The sequence below is a fragment of the Formica exsecta genome, unplaced genomic scaffold (genome assembly GCF_003651465.1).
Source record: "Formica exsecta isolate Colony F162 unplaced genomic scaffold, ASM365146v1 scaffold562, whole genome shotgun sequence".
NCBI lineage: Eukaryota > Metazoa > Arthropoda > Insecta > Hymenoptera > Formicidae > Formica > Formica exsecta.
The window spans coordinates 213,789-231,468 of NW_021852868.1; the positions used below are offsets into that span (position 1 = coordinate 213,789).

Sequence of the window (17,680 nt, forward strand, 5' to 3'; positions counted from 1 at the left end):
CGTGTAATTTCCTCGATGAAGATATTACTTCGTCCTTTTTCCTTTTCTTCACGAAACATATTTATAAAACATAATTATGTGGCGAAATGAGACATAAGGCCAAGTCCCGCTTTGGACGTCCATTTCTATTTTGTACCTTGACTGCACGTAACTCTTTTGCGATGCTAACAATATTACTTTCTCTCTTTTTATACGTTAATTACGAAATATAATTGCAAGATATCTCATAGTGAACAAATTGTATAATACACAAAATTATTTGAAATTCATCTAATTTTGCGACCATTTTAATTTTACGGATAACCATTTTTTAAAACATAAATATGTTATCGAGTTCCTTCCGTGATTTATTTATCGGAGATCCAAGAATTGCCAAAAAAACACCGTCAATCGAGAGAATTCCGTTTCGAAGGGATTCAACGTCTGGTGGGAGGGTAAGAGAAGCTCGCGCCGTTTTAATTTCTTACGAAACGATTAAACGGATTTCACGTCGCACTTAAAATAAACCGTCAGGTCGGCCACAAAAAAGCGTAACGTCTTTCGTGTGGCAATTACAACGCATATCACCGCCGTCCCCGTTTAATTAATCCTTCCTCGTTCTCCCATAGGACCTTCTTACAAGATGAATCAAGAGAGTACGAAGAGAATTGGGGGATATACGAGATGATCCTTCTTCGACGAACTCGGATTCCACGCGATTATTGGTCTTTTCGCGCATGATTAATTAATTCGCGACGAGCGATGATATGTCTACCTTACCTTACCGACTTCGCTTTTTCAATGTATGTATACATATATTACATAACTTACATTATATGTATATAGTATGTATATACTTGATTTCTGAGATATCGTGACGTGGAGAATTTTCAGATCGAGGGCACTTGATACGAAAATTGATCGTTCAATATGCGTTAATAAATAATATTTAGTGTAACATTTTTAAATACGTAAAATATATAATGAAAAAACTCTACCGGTAGAGCATGCTGTGCTTGTATAATAAATTCATGTTCGCCGTATCACATTACGGCGAGCGTAATTGGGGTTAACCACTACCCGCTAAGGCTGGGTTATTAAAAGGAGTTAATGAGCAATAATTAGCTTGAGATTCTCCGAGCGCAATATACAAAAATATAAAGCACCAATTAAGGCCAATTGAACACGGATTTTGTCAAAATATTTCACGCTTAATAACTTCCACACGTCATACATGCTCGAGATATGTAATTGAAGTTAATATATTATTCGTAAAATATATTAATAATTAGCTTCGAGAGATCGCTAAAAGAAGCAACAAATTTCTACTGTCCATAACAGATTATGCGGAGTGTAATTAGGGTTAACCCCGCCCGTCCCATCGTACAACATTGTTAATCCTAGTGGAAGGAACCGCGATTGGCCGGCCGTTTCGTGTCGCGGCGAGCCGGCAGATAAAGCTGTCCGGAAGTAGTTTAAGCCAGCCACGGACGTAACTACATCTGGACCCATTAGGACCGGAGATACAGCTCGTTACAAGACAACGAGCTTTCCCCGATCCCTCCAGGTCCAGATGCTAATGGTAATCAGAAACCGTCGAAAGGTGAGCCTGGAATCAGGATACGAAGTTTGATCCCGCCTATAAGATAAGATACGGTTTCCCTTTTAAGATAATGCGAATAAACGGGGTTACTTAATGTACAAAATTAATTTTACACGATCATATACACAAAAGTACAATGCTATAAAAATTTATTAACGCGAGACGCAAAGCGAGAAAATCGATAACGACTTCGGTATTCTGATAATATTCCGTCGCGCAGGACTGTTTCTAAGCGCCTCTCGCAAAGGAGATTAAGGGAGCCAATTACATTGATAGAATACCGTATGCACTCGCATCGCGTGTCTATGCACCTCGCTACAGCACTTCGCGTTGATTAATTCAACTTCCATACTCCAAAGCGCTGTGTGTTGCGTGAACCGGCAATATCCTCGATAAATGCAACACGTATAATGTAATGCGCTGTAAACTGACACGTTTAATCGTTTGCTTAATATTCGTCGAAAGTATATGCTATCTGTGTTTGTGAAGAACATCGATCGTGCGCGATATGTATTGTATTATATATCATTCTAGGGATCCCGCGCGTTCGGCGGGACGCTTGTATCACAGACGAGAAACGTTACACGAAGGAACGTTCGTTGGTCTATGCAAATTACTGCCGGTGAATGCAGCCGACTTGCGGTTATACCGTATCAGGCTTAACGTGCATTAACATACGTAAGACCCCGCCGCGCGGCATTATAAAGTCTAATATATGTAAGAGACGGCCCGTCCCGGCGCGTGCCGCGAGCCGCGAGCAACTTTGTGCCGACTTGCTTAACTTCGGAATTGGTATAGTTCGACCAAATGACACAGCCGCGTATATACCGCGATCCTGCCGCTAAATGATAATTAATTATGCAAACGGTCGCTAATGTAAAAGAACCGTAGAAAGTATAAATCTTTCCCTGTACAAAAATGTACAAATAAAGATAGTCTCTTCTGCTTTCTTTGCTTCAATATACGTGTGATAAGAATTTATATTTTCTCGTTGATAATATTAGAAACAAGTTTTGCCAATCTTGACGATAGAATATTTGTAAAAAAGTCGAAAATTAAATTCGCGGAATCCATAACGTTTTTTATTTCAAGACACATATGAATTCCTTAAGATCTGTTCGTATCTTTTCTTTTTATAAGTCTCGAGGGTTCGTTAAAAATTCTAGGACGAATCTGTATAAGTAACAATGTTTCTCTTTCTCTCCTTTTGCTCGTGCTTAAAGCGCCTGAGTTTGCATCAGGTACAAGTACCGAGTCATGGTTCCGTTGTCGAGAACGAGCTAATCGTATTCACACGCGCTATCTGATTACGCTACACTATGTCGCGTCATAAAGCGAAGCGACGTCTACTTTAAAATCTAGTATACATAATGCATCGTATGCACGAGGCAAACAAGAAGGGTCAGGGATAAACGCGAACAAAAACACGTTATTCTCTTGCCGGACGCGCGCGCGCAGCCAGTTAATCATCGGGCAACGAAGAAACCTCGTTTGGAAATGTCTCTCTGTGGCCTACGATCAAAAGAGACCCTACACGTGGAAATAAAAGGAAAAGCTCGAGCATGACATCGCTACTCCACAGGCGCGCGTTCCACGATACTTTTTTAATATCACCTCTCTGTTATTTCTCTACCTTTTGACAGATTCCAATTCATCTGCAGCTGCACATTTTTATCTCACATAAAGCTGACATTTTTTCGGTGATATTTAGATCTCGGTGTACATTAAAATTATCTATGCGCTTTAATGATGAACAGATGATTACTACTTTAAAAGAATTCGCCTCCTTGACAATTTTCACTCTCTAGATTGTTGCAGAAAATAATTTATTTTTTCTTTCTTTTGATAAAAATTATTAAATGGTACAAGATGTTTATTTTAGTTTATAAAATTCTTTTCAAAGTTTAATAAAATCAAAGTTTTATCGAGAATATATCGCGATGATTCTTAGTGCAACGAATAAAATTTGAATGCGAATGTGCAAAACATTGATTTTCTTATCTCAATAAAGAATGGCGACGTAAAATATCCATTTCAAAGTAAGATGCTATTTTAGAGCAACAATACAAACTGTGCATGACGCGAATGGTAATACAAAACCTTTTGGTCCTTAAAGAGAGAAAGAGAAAATATGAAAAGAAAGAAAACGGGAACAAACTTTTTGGAGACTGATGTTGAGATTCTTCTTTTAACTCATCTTCTCTGGAACACATATAACGCAAGCATATGACGGATGTTAAAATGACGAAAAAGTTACGAGAATTTCTAAAAAATGTCATTAAAACATAGATTGTACAATGATATTAATATTCAACTGCCATTTGCAATATGATATATTTCTCATCCTTAAGACACATTTTACGTCAGCAAATAGAATCGTAACAATAAGACTTTGAATTAACTGATTTTTCGCCCGCACTCATAATATAATGAAATATCATAAAGCACATAGAACACAAAAAATAATGTTTGATTTTTATTTCCTCACGTGATAAATATATTTCTGATTATATCTTTCTGTAAAATCTTCCTTTGAACGCAAGTCGCGATTTATAAATCTCCGCTTTAACCGCTCACACGAAAGTAATGCGTTAAAAGGAAACAATGTTCTACAATGGCGCAAACCTAACGCCCGACTCGATATAAATCCAACGTTGTTCGCGTCCACGAGTAGCCTCCTAGGGCGGTAAGAGACAGAGCTACGGTCGGAGGGGAGAGGATGGGGGTAGAAGTAGCGCTAAATTCTGCAAAAAAACGAAGATTAACCTTTTGTCTTCGGCCCTGGCCACGGGTGTTCCTTTGTCCGAGTTGAGCACTCTGTCGCGACACTGTTTTTGTTCAATGGCGCGCGCGATCCACTCCCTTTTAAACTCTAGCCCGTACCCCTTCCTCTCCTCCCCCTCCATCTTCCCCCGCAGACTGGCCACCGGTGGTCCGATCCTTTCGGGGTTCGTTTCAACCCCCATTCCGAATGCCTCGGCAGCAGCCCTTTTACACGACCAGGCTTGTGTCCAGACATTCAACTCGCCCCCCGGCCACATCTACCCCTCGCGGCAAAGTTAAATCCTATGGCTCTGTAAAAGCCGTCCTCTCCGTGCTCGCTTTCCATGTTACCCCGGCCGGCGTGTTTCTCCGGCTTTTCCCGGCGGCAGGCGCATGCAAAGGCTTGAAATATTTTAACCAATCCTCGTGAAACATGGCCGTAAGTACGGTCTAGTCACTGGCCCCTATCGCATTCCCTCCCCGTCCTCCTCGACTACCGCCATCCGCGAATTCTCGTCTTTTTGCGGTGCGCGAGAATCGCTCCAGAAATGAGCCAACCAACGTAATTCCTGCAGTTTATTTTCCGCCAGAAGTCGGAAGGCAGGCATCTTCCGAATCGGTGAAAAATTGGCGGAATAAAATGATGAATATATAGTATAAAAAACATAAAATAGCAACTACTTTTTTTTAAATTACTAGTTATAATTAATACATTATTCATTTTGTGAATAAGAAATTTTATCAATGTTATGTTTTCAAGTAAACATATAATGTACAGATAATTTTATCGATAGAAACTTAGAGAAAAACACAGGTAGGTTACAGTAAGAGCCTTATTTAAACAGTCGTTTATGTTTGCCAATATATATATTACGTTGAAATACTATTTTTTAATAGTTTCACTGAAAATAGTGAATTTTACATTTATTTTATTGTTCTAAGACTAAAGTTTAAGACTAAAGTATTTTTTAAATAAAATTCTTTAAATGATAGAAAGTTGACGACTGTCGTTTATTACGTCAGCTGATCCCTTCTTGTGTCGCTTCTGGCACGGTAAAGTAGAGTGCACTGAAGAACAATTTACGCTAAGTAAGTTATAGCCTAGAGTAAGAGACCGTGGAAAGAGAATAGGTCGGTCACTATGCGGTCGGTCTGACCCTACCGCAAGGCATTCCACTACTACTTAACGCTCAATACGTTCCACTTAAAGCTGACCAGCGTCTACTCTTACTACTAACGTCGCTTCGTCGACGTTTCTGCATTACTTAATTTTACACGCCGCATAATTATACAATAAACAATTAAGACTTATATCAAATCTAAAAAATAAAATAAATGCTCAATAATAATATAATATTAATTATATTAATATTATTTTATTGCATCAATCATGAATGAAGTGAAAAATTGATAGAAAAAGAGAAAGAGAGAGAAGAGAAAGAGAGAAACATTTATATCCTTTTACTACAAATCAAAACTATTTCTCGCAGTTTTAATACCGTTTTCCCCTCTTTTTTTCCTCGCAGGAAATAACACAATGGGGAGAACAATGGACCGTTAGGTATTTTCACACGAATTGAAATTCGGGGTGACTTGCTGAGCCGACGTTTTTCGCTAATCACTCGCCGATATACGATGCGGAACGCTTCGGCAAAGCGACACTAGCGGAACAATAGAAAATTTGCAGTTCGCTATCCACTTTATCCAATCGCATTTGCTTTTTAGTGCTTTTTTTCCGAATGAGAAAGCGGCTATCGCGCACTGTGCAAATCCACCCCCGCTTGAATTATGCGATTATCAGACATAACGGCCGGTGTACGTGCGGCCGCAACGGCGCATTGTTACAATCGTGCCGCGATGCATCGATCGGCAAAATGTCGTTACGGGCTGCGCGATCAAAAAATAGGGAAACAAAGGAAGATTGGACGGAGAGGAGAAGGAGAATGAGAGCGAAATGGATTGGTTTTGGAACACGTTTCTAGAGAGACATAAAAAAAAAGCTACGACGTTAATGCGGAAAATAATGCCGGAAAATGCAGCAGTAAACGAAAAAGATAGAAAGCGCAAAACAATTACTTTATTTTGTCACTAGTTGAATTTCTATCTACATTTATAATTATTTGTGATGAAATACAAAAATATTTTTTATCGCATGCAAAATTGCGAAACGCAGAAAAATAAAATACGAAAACTATAAGAGTGTCAAAAAAAAAAACGCAACAGATCGGCGAAAGAGGAATCTCATCGATGTAAAAATTGCGCATACATTAATACACGCACGTACCAATTCGCAAGTAAACATTACTAGCCGCGAAATCCGATTGAATTATGCGATTATCAAATGAAACAACTAGTGCGGCCGAGATGCGATACAATTATTACGATGCATCAATCGTCGCGATTTTTCAGAGTGGTTGGTACCAGCGATTCGCGTTGGGATGTAAAGAGAAAGAGAGGGGGGAGGGGGAAGATTGAAGATTCCACGCGTTAAAAAAAGAAAGGTCCGGCATCGGTGAAATACTGCCCAGAAAACCGAACGGTCTTCATAAATCCAACGCGTAAATCAGTCTTTATAGAGTCTGCCTCTGGAGAGGGCGACGGAGGCTATTTGGAACACTGCGTGTATACACAGGGTGTCCCGGAGAGATTGGGATCTGCCGCGGAAATGTACTTTTTAACGAAGAAGCGCTCGATCTTTTTTCCACGCGAAAATTTGTTCGGACGTCTATTTGTTATATATCGCTGTTTGTTTGTCATATATTCATTCGCTGTATCAAAGCTGTTAATTCGAGAAACCAATTATTAAATCGATCGTATACGCACACATATTGATGAAGTATATAAACTGTAGAGATAACTATGCGTATATAAAAGCGTCAGAGATTAAATTGATGAGATATGCTATTGTGATGCGATGGAAAACAACTGGTCTTAAAAAGATCGCGCGCGATGTCGATGCGGGAAATTGTCGGCTATATGATTATCGGGATTATGAGATCGAAAATTAATAACAAAACGCGCATCATTGACGCGAGTGTGCATAGAATAAATCATTTCGCGAGCGATAAATATTTCCACCGGCGTTGACCTCGAAAGACAGGCGCGGCTATCGGTCACGGATATCGGCCAGTGATTTATCATCGATTAAACGGACGTAATGCACCATTGTTGCTGGAACGCGCAGTCAGATAGGCAGGTATATGAGGTCGTATCAGGATTTCGCTCATCCTGGTATTGGGTCGCAATCGGCCGTGTATCTGGGACTCGACGAGCGTGGAGGGCTCAGCGAAAGGGAATGCACCAGAACGAGCCACAATGCGCGCATTATTGCCGCAATCGGTTATCCGAGACTAGCTCATCTTCTAAGGACGTTCCTAGAACTGCATACAATACGAATACATCCCGTCGAGGAATACTTTCGCAACGATATTACCGCTCGATTCGGGGAACACACTATTGCAAACCAGACCATCTTCTCCGTCCGATTTTCGATAAAATGCAAAACATTACAATTTGTCACAGAATATCGCGAAGTAGATGAGATGAGGAAAAATAAAAAAAGTTTCACATTTCAATTATTTGAATGTCATTTTTGGATAAAAAATTTTTTCTCGGTAAACATTTAAGGGAGACTCATTATGTCTCACTGTCTTCTTTTTTTTAACGAAGTATCTTGATAATTGAGGTGCAAATTAAATTTGTATTAATTTATCACTCTCTCTTTCTCTCTCTTTCTCAGCGAACATTTTTAAATGATTGGATTGTCAAATTTTGAATGCTTGTTCCGTGCGTATTTTATAATAATTTTATGAGGCCGTTCATATAGAACAACGACATGATAGAATATTATATGGAAATTCCGTTTCATAAACAACTTACAACTCTCTCCTTCTCTCTCCCTTTCCCTCGCCCTCTCTCTCTCTCTCTTTCTCTTAAAGACCGCCGGAAGCCACGGAAATGTGTAGACGAATACTTGTTGTCATAGTATTACCCTTTGCTCGCAAGCACGTTGTGTTTGAACTCGATATCACGCGGACACAAAGAGGCTTGTCGATGCGAACTATAGTACCGGTATTATAAGCACGATAGAGGGGTTCAATGTGACAATCCAAGGGATGTATTCAGCGCGCGTATCAGTCTTAACATTATCCCGGTACCTTTATATTTTCGCACGTGAATTGAAACAATAACATGATTTCTTAATAGATTATCGTGTATTTAAAAGCTCTTACATAACAAAAATTTGTAGAAAATTATCTTCGGATAAATTAGATTGTATAAATGTAAATCATCAGTTTCTTGATTGATTCTATCGGAATATATAAAGTACAGCAATGTTACAAAGAATTATCAATATTTATTGTTTCAATAGTACGATCTTCAATTAAAATTCCATTTGCAATCAAATCAAAAATAAGTGTTTGTTATATTCATATTTTTAAAGCGCAGAATTTGTCTAAACAATTATTATTGTTAAAAAAAATGTAATCCATAATTATGTCTTAATTTAAATTCTCCCAAAGAAAAAAAGTCAACCAGAAAATATTAAAACGATCCATATTGATATGTTCCATTGATAGTACATTTAATCTCTAATTTGCGGATCCTTATATTTTCTCTTGTTAAAAAAAAATAATTTGTACATGAAAAAGTCAAAGCGTTAAAGAATCATATAGAGCGCACAGCGTTTTGCAGCGCGACGACCAGTTCTACTTCAGTCGCCGTTTTTTCTTCGAAAAAGCGTTTCTAAACGGTGGGTTTAAAGGTCGCTAAGCTTCCTCTCTCGTTTTCAAAGGAACGACTCGTTGTACAAAGCCGGAAGGAGAGAGCGTGGCGCCGTACGAAGTGTACCAAGTGCACACGTGTATAAATCGACGGTAGCGATACGGAGGGGGAGGTTTGGGGGATTCGTAAATCTCGACCAGCGATCCCAGGGGAACCATGTCTCAGTCACAGCACGGCTGCTGCAGAAGTTACGGGGTCCTCGCAGAAGCACATACACATGTACACCACGATATACGGTAGAAACGAACGTTACACACGAATAAGTATACACGCACACCGAGAAACCGGTGAAACCGCGTCAATCTCGCATTTAGTTAATGCGACTTTAATCCGTTAATTTAAGGTCGCACCGTTACTCTCGGATTTATCGACGGATTCGACGCGCGACGATTTTAACGAACGACCGCGGTAAAAGCTACCGTCGATGGTGTCTTGTACGTGATTACCGTCGCGATAAAATGTGGTTTGAAGTCTTGGGTAAATCTTCGCGAGTTCAATGTTCGCATTGTAAGTTATATCTGCACAAAGGAAAATAATATACAATTTAAATTACAAAGTTTCTATTCATTTATACAGCATCTCAATATATCTCTTTTACTTAATAATAAATAAGAAACATATACGATGTAAAAGAACTAAATATATTCAGAGTCAAAAAATTAAATTATTTGTTTCTCAGATATGGATAAAAAATAGCAAAATAGAAATCAGTTTTTGATAAGAATATAAAAAAGACGTGCATGAAATAATTAATGGGTGGTATCAGTTTAAAATTACACGATTAGAAAATAAAATAAATTAAAAATATATCTTTTATACATAGTAAATTTTAACGGGGAGATAGAAAGCGTACAGAATAAATTACTCTGCAATTTATATTTTACAATAGTATGAGCCTTCTACATCTACAAAATCTATTTTTTCGAAAAGCTAGGAAAGGACGAGGAGAAACGTCGATAAACGAGGCTGTCGGTCTGCAGGGTTCGCCCAGTTGATTAATTTATGCCCTCGATTTTCGGTGGCGCGCGAATTCCAGGCGCGGATATGGGCGTGTTTCTGTCTCCCTCTTTTTTAGTTACCGTACCGATGCCGTAACATTTTCGCGCCGGTTGATATCCGATGCAACGGGCCGGGGACATCGGGTCGTCGATTATCGCGCTTTCAGAGAGTCGACAGTCGCCATTGCCCTTCATTGTGGATTTAACCCAAAAACACTCGACGACACGTCGCCCGATTCCATCGAAAATCGTAATTATACTCTCCATTCTCTTACTTTTCTTGCATTTATTTCTTTAATATTATCAGAAAATTGACATAAATTATCTTCGCGCGCACTAGAAATTAAACTGGCCAGAAGAATATCATTTATTTTAATGTCGAAATCAATAATTTTCGAATTATTTCGATAATCGAAATTTTCAAAAACTTTTATAAATTAAAGTTTGAATGTAAAAATAAATATTCCTCGTTTAATTTGAAGATACTTTGTAAAATAAATAATCTGTATATATGCTATATAATACGCGGAATATAGATAGAATTTAATAAAATTATTATAAGCCTTGACAAAAGAGTCTTATGTTTCATCATCAACTCATTAGCATTTTAATTCGTGGGGATTATAAGAATTCCTCCGTTCCGGTAATGCTGCTAAAACCGGCGACGAAAGCTTGCTTTGCCTCGATGCTTTTTAGTTTTATATCTGGGTTGCGCAACCAAAGCGTTTCTACCACGCCTGCAAGAGTGATGGACCGAAAGACCGATATCGGAAAAACGGGAACTATTTTCAGGTTACCCGTCTAGTAAAATATTATCATTCGATGTATGTATTAACATTCATCTCTATATAAATATATTATTTGAATATATTCTCTCGTTATGAATTTAAATAATAAAATTATTATATTTGATGAGGATGTCAGTCGACGTCTATTCTTAAGTTTGCTATAGAAATACATATACACAACAATGATAATATAATAATATCACCACTGTGCTTTTACAATTTAAATTGAATCTAATCTATCATTAAATTTTTGTCCAGTATTTTGTATTTAAAGCGGTAATAAAATAATCTTGCTTATATATTATATTTGTCGATGCATACAGACATATGAAAAAATTAACAATTTTTTTTTTATATATGATTAAATCTTTTATAATTGTTATAGACGATCGTAAATCTTTATTATTGCGTGTACGAGGAGGGCAACTCGGACCGAGATCCTTTAAATAAATATTCATCAATTAACGAAATCTCTTCGAATCCCGCGAACGTTCCCATTGCAGCTCTCGATATTGGGAAACTATTGCGGGGAACTGTTATCGGCGAAAGTCAATTAGCTTCGTGCTCGCTGGCCTGAGCACACAGTGGCACAATAATATAATAAAATGTTTATGTTACTGCGCACCTGCCGCTTATCGTAGAATAAACCGAAGAGAAGAAGATTGACCAGCGCATGGAACTCACTATCGGTGAAGCAGAACTCGATCCAAGCAAACGTATTAGTTGCATTAATTAAGTTTTGATTAACTAGCTTCAATCAAACACTTGAATGTAATACAATATTAATAGAAAAATATTATTTATTATTAAAAATTGTTAAATATTCTCTCTTTTTCTATAATATTGTATCCAACATTTATAATCTCAGAAAAAATATATTAAAGTTGTATAATAAATATCATGATTTATTGAGAGTCGTATTGTATAATAGAGAAAGAGAACACAGTTAGTTAAAAAATTAACGCTAATCAATATTAATTTAATTCTTTAATATATGGATTTTGAATTTTACATAAACTTTTATTGAATTTATAAGTTTAATTAATAAACAATCAGTGACTCATTATTTTATGAATTATTATGTCATATTAAAACGAGTTGCAAGATTTAACAAAATATACATAAAGTAAATGTTAATAAATAAAGATATTATCGACTTTCAGAAACTTTCTCGTTCCGTATAGCTATAATTCGTTGCAGCCTGTCAAAGTTCTTGACGTCAAATCTTGACATTAAGTATTAACTTGGCATATCAAATATTAACTTGACATCGAAGAATCAACGAAGCGTAATATTTTTTCATCTCGCATTTTATTTTTAGCTTACTTGATTTACATGCATAAATAACATGTAAATCTCGTCTGACGTCTCGTTAAAATAATGGTAATTTTAATCTTGCAACAACTTGCCTCCTCTCCATTAATTCATAGAATAGAATGAAGTGTTATTACGGGCAATAATTACGCACGTTACGTTACGTAATTACATTACGCATTGCGGGGCTGTTGCGCATATCGAACGCGATATCGAGTACATAGGAATGGTACTCCTGCAAACTGAGACGCTTTAACAAGTTTGTTCATCGCATATGGATTAATTCTGATCAAGGCTATGCTGTTGGCAAATGTTAGAAGTTTATTGGAAATTTCAACCCGGCGTATATTTTCACACTAGTACGAGTATATTTTACAGTCTCTTTCTATCCGTCGATAATCAATAGTGATCATCATTTATACGAATTTTATTTTTTTTTTTTTTGCTTGTCTAACATACAAGATTTGAAAAGAAACGAAATCTAAAAAGACGAGAGAGCGGAAACAGTGACGCAATAATCCCGGTAACGGCGTAAAAGAGTGCGTATCGCGCCGTACTTTTCTCGTGACAAGATAACGACTGTATAAGATTCTTTCTCACCCGACTTCGTGTAAACCTTCGACTCTTTTCCTTCCTTTGATCGACGTTTCGCGAAGTAACACCGGGCGCGCTTGAAGTGCAACAAGAAGAAGAAATCGTCAAGTAGTAGTTCCAGGACGAAGTAAGACCGAGTTGGATTTAGTAGACGGAAGGAAGGAAGGATAAGGCGGTGAAGGGGTGAGAAAGGGAAACGCGGTTCGCCGGGAGAAAGTTTGCCCTCCGCTCCTGCCACCCTCTCTCCACGCGAGAGCCAATTTCTTAGCGTAACCTTATCACACCGCTCTCGTAAGATGGGTGCGACAGCGCCGCGTACTTGATAGAGATCCTCGGCTGCTGCACGAGCACAGCACGTACCGAGAGCGTACACGGGATGGAGAAAAGATGCGCCAACTGCGTTTCAAGTTTCCGCGGAAAACAACGTGATGCTAAAAGCGGTAACGGCAATAAAGGCAGCATCGGAAAAACTCTTGTTGCCATTGACCTTCGGCCAAGTTTCGTTTACGTTCTTTCGCATTCTCGCGACCTCCTTTTGCATACTTCTTTATGCAACCCTCAATCTTTAGATTATAGTCTTACGTTGTAGTCGTCTAGTATATACACGGGGGGTTGTCAGAGATATAATTAAATAATCCGTAATCTGACAAAGAGATATTTCAAAACGCTGTATCGCCCACTAATTTGCATGTTTGTAATATCGTAAAATTGTGCGATTAAATGGCTAAATAGATAAATTATCCCTCTTTGCGAGAAGGATATACAGCTAAAAAGTATAGCTACGATGAAATCGATGAGACGAATTAATAAGATTGCAAGCGCAAGTAGGTACGATAAACAACTACTCCATCAATAACCGATACGCGGCACGACCGATTAAAAGACCTGCGCTCTTTCAAGAATATATACGTGCATGTAGAGCCCGTTTTTCGCCCGGGCACGGCCGTTACGTAATCGATTGGCGGGGCAACTCTTCGACGAGCCGTACAACGTCGGTCCGTCACCACTCGAGTTTACACAGAGGCGTCATTCAGTTACTACGGCAAATCGTAGGGTGGCCAAAACGCAGTTGTCGCGTATCGTTTCACCGGTTATATTCTCGAGAGATAGGACAATGGCGTTTCGGTGGCCTTTTAGCGAATGAAAGCTAACACGGTCCTCACCTCCGTCCCTATAGACCGCGAAGGTTTCAGTTTCGAATCGCATCGACCCACCGCGATAGACCGGGTTTACAGGACAGTGGTTCTCAAACGCGGGCGATGTATTTGAGACTATATTATAGAGATGAACGTATTTCTTTGTCACGGTAGATATAAAATATTTCAAAAATAATTATATTTTTTTTTAATTCACGCGTATTCTACCATGTATTTTATCATATATTACTATTTCCAACTAATTTACCAAAAGCTAAATTCTAGAGAATGAGATTTATTTTAATATCAAGTTAACAATAATTCGTGAAATCGAAAAATCACGCAGCAATTCTGTAAATAAACTTGCAAATATTTTTTTAGAAAATGCAATAAATTACTCATAAAAAACAGAAAGATCAGCTATTCCTGCGTTATCATATTTATGCATATATGTACATATACATATAACTATGTAGTTTATATGTAATAGACGTAACTACATGCAGCTGTCTGTTTGCACAGAACTTTGCATTACATGTAATATGTAATGTATTTCCCCTGACGTGCAGTCTGTTGCACGTACGTATATGCATTTTCAATATGCTAACGAATATGTAGAGTCCGCGAAATAGCTATTAAATACATTTGAACAAATTAATTGCTCTAATGATCATTATCGAGTGAGTATGATGAGAAAATTTGGTATTAATTTAGTGTTAATTCTTGAGCTAATATACTGAGCGTTTCGCGTAGGGACGTCCCTCAAAGAGAAAAATTGTTTAAAAATGATTCTTTGAGAATATAATTAAATATAAATATATTAACTTATATACACATACATATTAAAATGCTTACTTCAAAAAAAGAAAAGAAGATTTTTCAAGAAATTGTTTTTTAGTTATTATAAAGTCATGTATTTTCCACGAATTTCCAACGGACTTTATTTTAATTAAATTTTTATTATTAGTTGTAAATGCAATAATGAACATGATTATTGAACAGGATGCAAGCTGCAACAGGATGCAATTTCGATATTAATATTGACCGAGTACACATGTACAAACGTATATGTAGCAAACATGTACCACATTATAAATTATATAATCAATCATCATGTAGTAGGTAGCCAATTTCGAATTTTATATCGCTATATGGAGCTATCTTACAGACATCAGCAGAGGTCTGTGCATGAATGACTTTATGCGAATATGAGAAAAACGTGAATAATATACATACAAGAGCTAATATAGAGTATACATATACCTGTCCAATTTTATCGAGGTCGAGTGTCGGATATAATACTATAAGATTCTACTGATATATTTCCAAATTTCCATCAGAAACAGAAGAATATTGTTCTTGTTTTATTAGCATACTTTTTCAATCGTTTTCCAATAAACTTCTCTTTCAAGATATTAATAAATATTTTAAATGTCGAAAACGTTGAAAAATAACCGTCTAATGAATGAAGCTGCAAGAATGTAATTAAAGATTGAAAATTGACCTTTTATAACGATAAACTTTATTTTATACATATAATTGCTGCTTTTATAATTGAAATTTAATTTGAGAATTAATTATACGGAGACGAATCGGAAAATTAAGAAGCCCGCTAAAAGAGGAATCAATTAAAATTCAATGTGATTTGAACGATCAATTAGATACTTTTTTATTGTGTCTGCACATACATTCCATATGGTAACAGAAGATTCTGATTATGCGCGATATATATGAGCATTTGAAACTCTGAATTGATCAAAGAGCGCGAGATAGCGAAAGAGATGACGTATCGCGTAGGCGGCGTCGCCGGATCTCGCTAATGAGAGTAGCCAACGTTAACGAGAGCAGACACGGTAACGAGAATAGGCTCGGTAACAAGAGTAACCGCGATAATGAGAATAGTCTGAATTGAGAAGAGGCCTCGGAGAGTAAATTAAAGAGGGAGAGACGAACAGACGTATTGGAATGTAAATAATCGCGAAGCGCGCGATCGGATATCCCCAAGTTTGATGGGCGATTTCGCGTTTGAAAAACGATGCTTAGAAGAGATTGCGACTGCTCGGGATTACTTTGCTAGTGACTATAAAAAATAAAACGAGGAGATGAGCTCGAAAATGTCAGATAGACTGTATCAATATCTGCGTACATCATCGAAAATTTTCCAGCATGTTATGCGTTTACTCGAAAGCTTGTTTGCGTATCGTGCAAATAATATGCGTGTGCGTACAAATCGCGTGTTTGCTTACGGAAGGAAAAAAGGTAGAAAGAGAAGCGAATTTAGGGATAATTCTGAGTCGACTATTTTGATATCTCGTCGCCTGAATTTTGCTTATGTTCATTCATCCTATTATTATTATTATTATATTAATTTATAGATCAATCATTTGTTTAAATCTATCCATATGAAAATCTAATTATTTATACTCAATTATATTATTTTTAATTATAATTAGAGGTTTATTAATCATTTTTCTTTCTTTTTAAATTTCAAAGAAAATTTCAAAGAAATTACCGTTTTTCAAAAATTTAAATATACATAATCACGAGAGATTTTAATTAACGTTATAAATCTCATCATAAAATATTTTACAAGTTGATTTTTTCGAATTCTACAGTCTAGTAGAGTATATATACGATAATATAATACAGAGTATTATATAGCACGGAGTAAAACTAATATTCAAAAATTTTCATTGTATTCAGTTACTGAAATCTCGTTGTCCTCATATTTCATCGCGAGATTTATGGCCGTTCTCTCACAATCGAATCTCGCGAACGATGACGAGATTACAATTATTCGCGCCACGAATAACGGGATGAATTAAACGTCGTTAAGAGGCGCAAAAAAAAAATATATATCTTTGAAAACCGTTTACGTGACGCGACGTGATGCGTTGCATTGCGTTGCGGGACGCGAAACACGCGTGTTATCGTGATCGTTTTGGCGACGATAACGCGATTTCACGGTATGCGAAGGCCACCATGCGCGTTTCATGTTGTAATTGAGCCGTGCCGCCGGTCGTTTTAAAAGGCATCACTCGACACCACCCGCATTCCCGTCGGGTTATTCTTCGAAATAACACGTCTCTAAACGTCGCGTGTCAAGCTATCTAAAATCTACGATTTCACCAGGAAATCCATCTCTTCGTACAAAAGTATGAGAATATATTGGCGAATTTTGTACAAAGTGCGCACATTTCTTTTTCTTTTTATCGATTAAATAAAAGCGTGTGTTCATCCCTTACTTTCGATACAAATCGAATTCTAAATTAAATATATTATATATAAAATATAATAATATGTTAGTTTTGGAAAAAAGCGAATAATTTATAGCAATGGGTGAATTTGCGCAGATATTCCGTGATTCGAAATGCGACATATTGTAATTGTGTTTAATACTGGTATTAAACAAAAAGCGCTATGAATTTTGTCAGAAATACCATGAGAAATTGACGTGGATCTTGCTGTCTATTTGGAAAATCAATATTACCGTAGTAGCGTACGTTTGTACAAAGTGCCATATATGCTGTGTTTCAAACGGATGAGAGGCTTTCCCCGATTTAGATTGGCGTACCATTAATGCTACATGTATATTATGTCAGAAAATACTTACCCTCGATAATGGGTTGACGCGGCTTGTAGGACATGTCTGAAAAGAAAGAAAAGGGGGTTAATATTAGTAAGATTAGTTACAATATATATGTACACGCAGTTAATTAC

General features: G+C 37.2%; 1 protein-coding gene across 1 annotated transcript in view; it reads right to left on the reverse strand.

Moving 5' to 3' along the window:
- Positions 1–17,680, reverse strand: part of LOC115242072 — a gene marked incomplete at its 3' end in the record, with an annotated part of 241,921 nt that overhangs the window by 204,879 nt on the left and 19,362 nt on the right. The window contains exon 2 of the mRNA XM_029818106.1: positions 17,574–17,609. Within this exon, the coding sequence (XP_029673966.1) occupies positions 17,574–17,609 (36 nt within the window). The remainder of the gene's footprint in view (positions 1–17,573; positions 17,610–17,680) is intronic.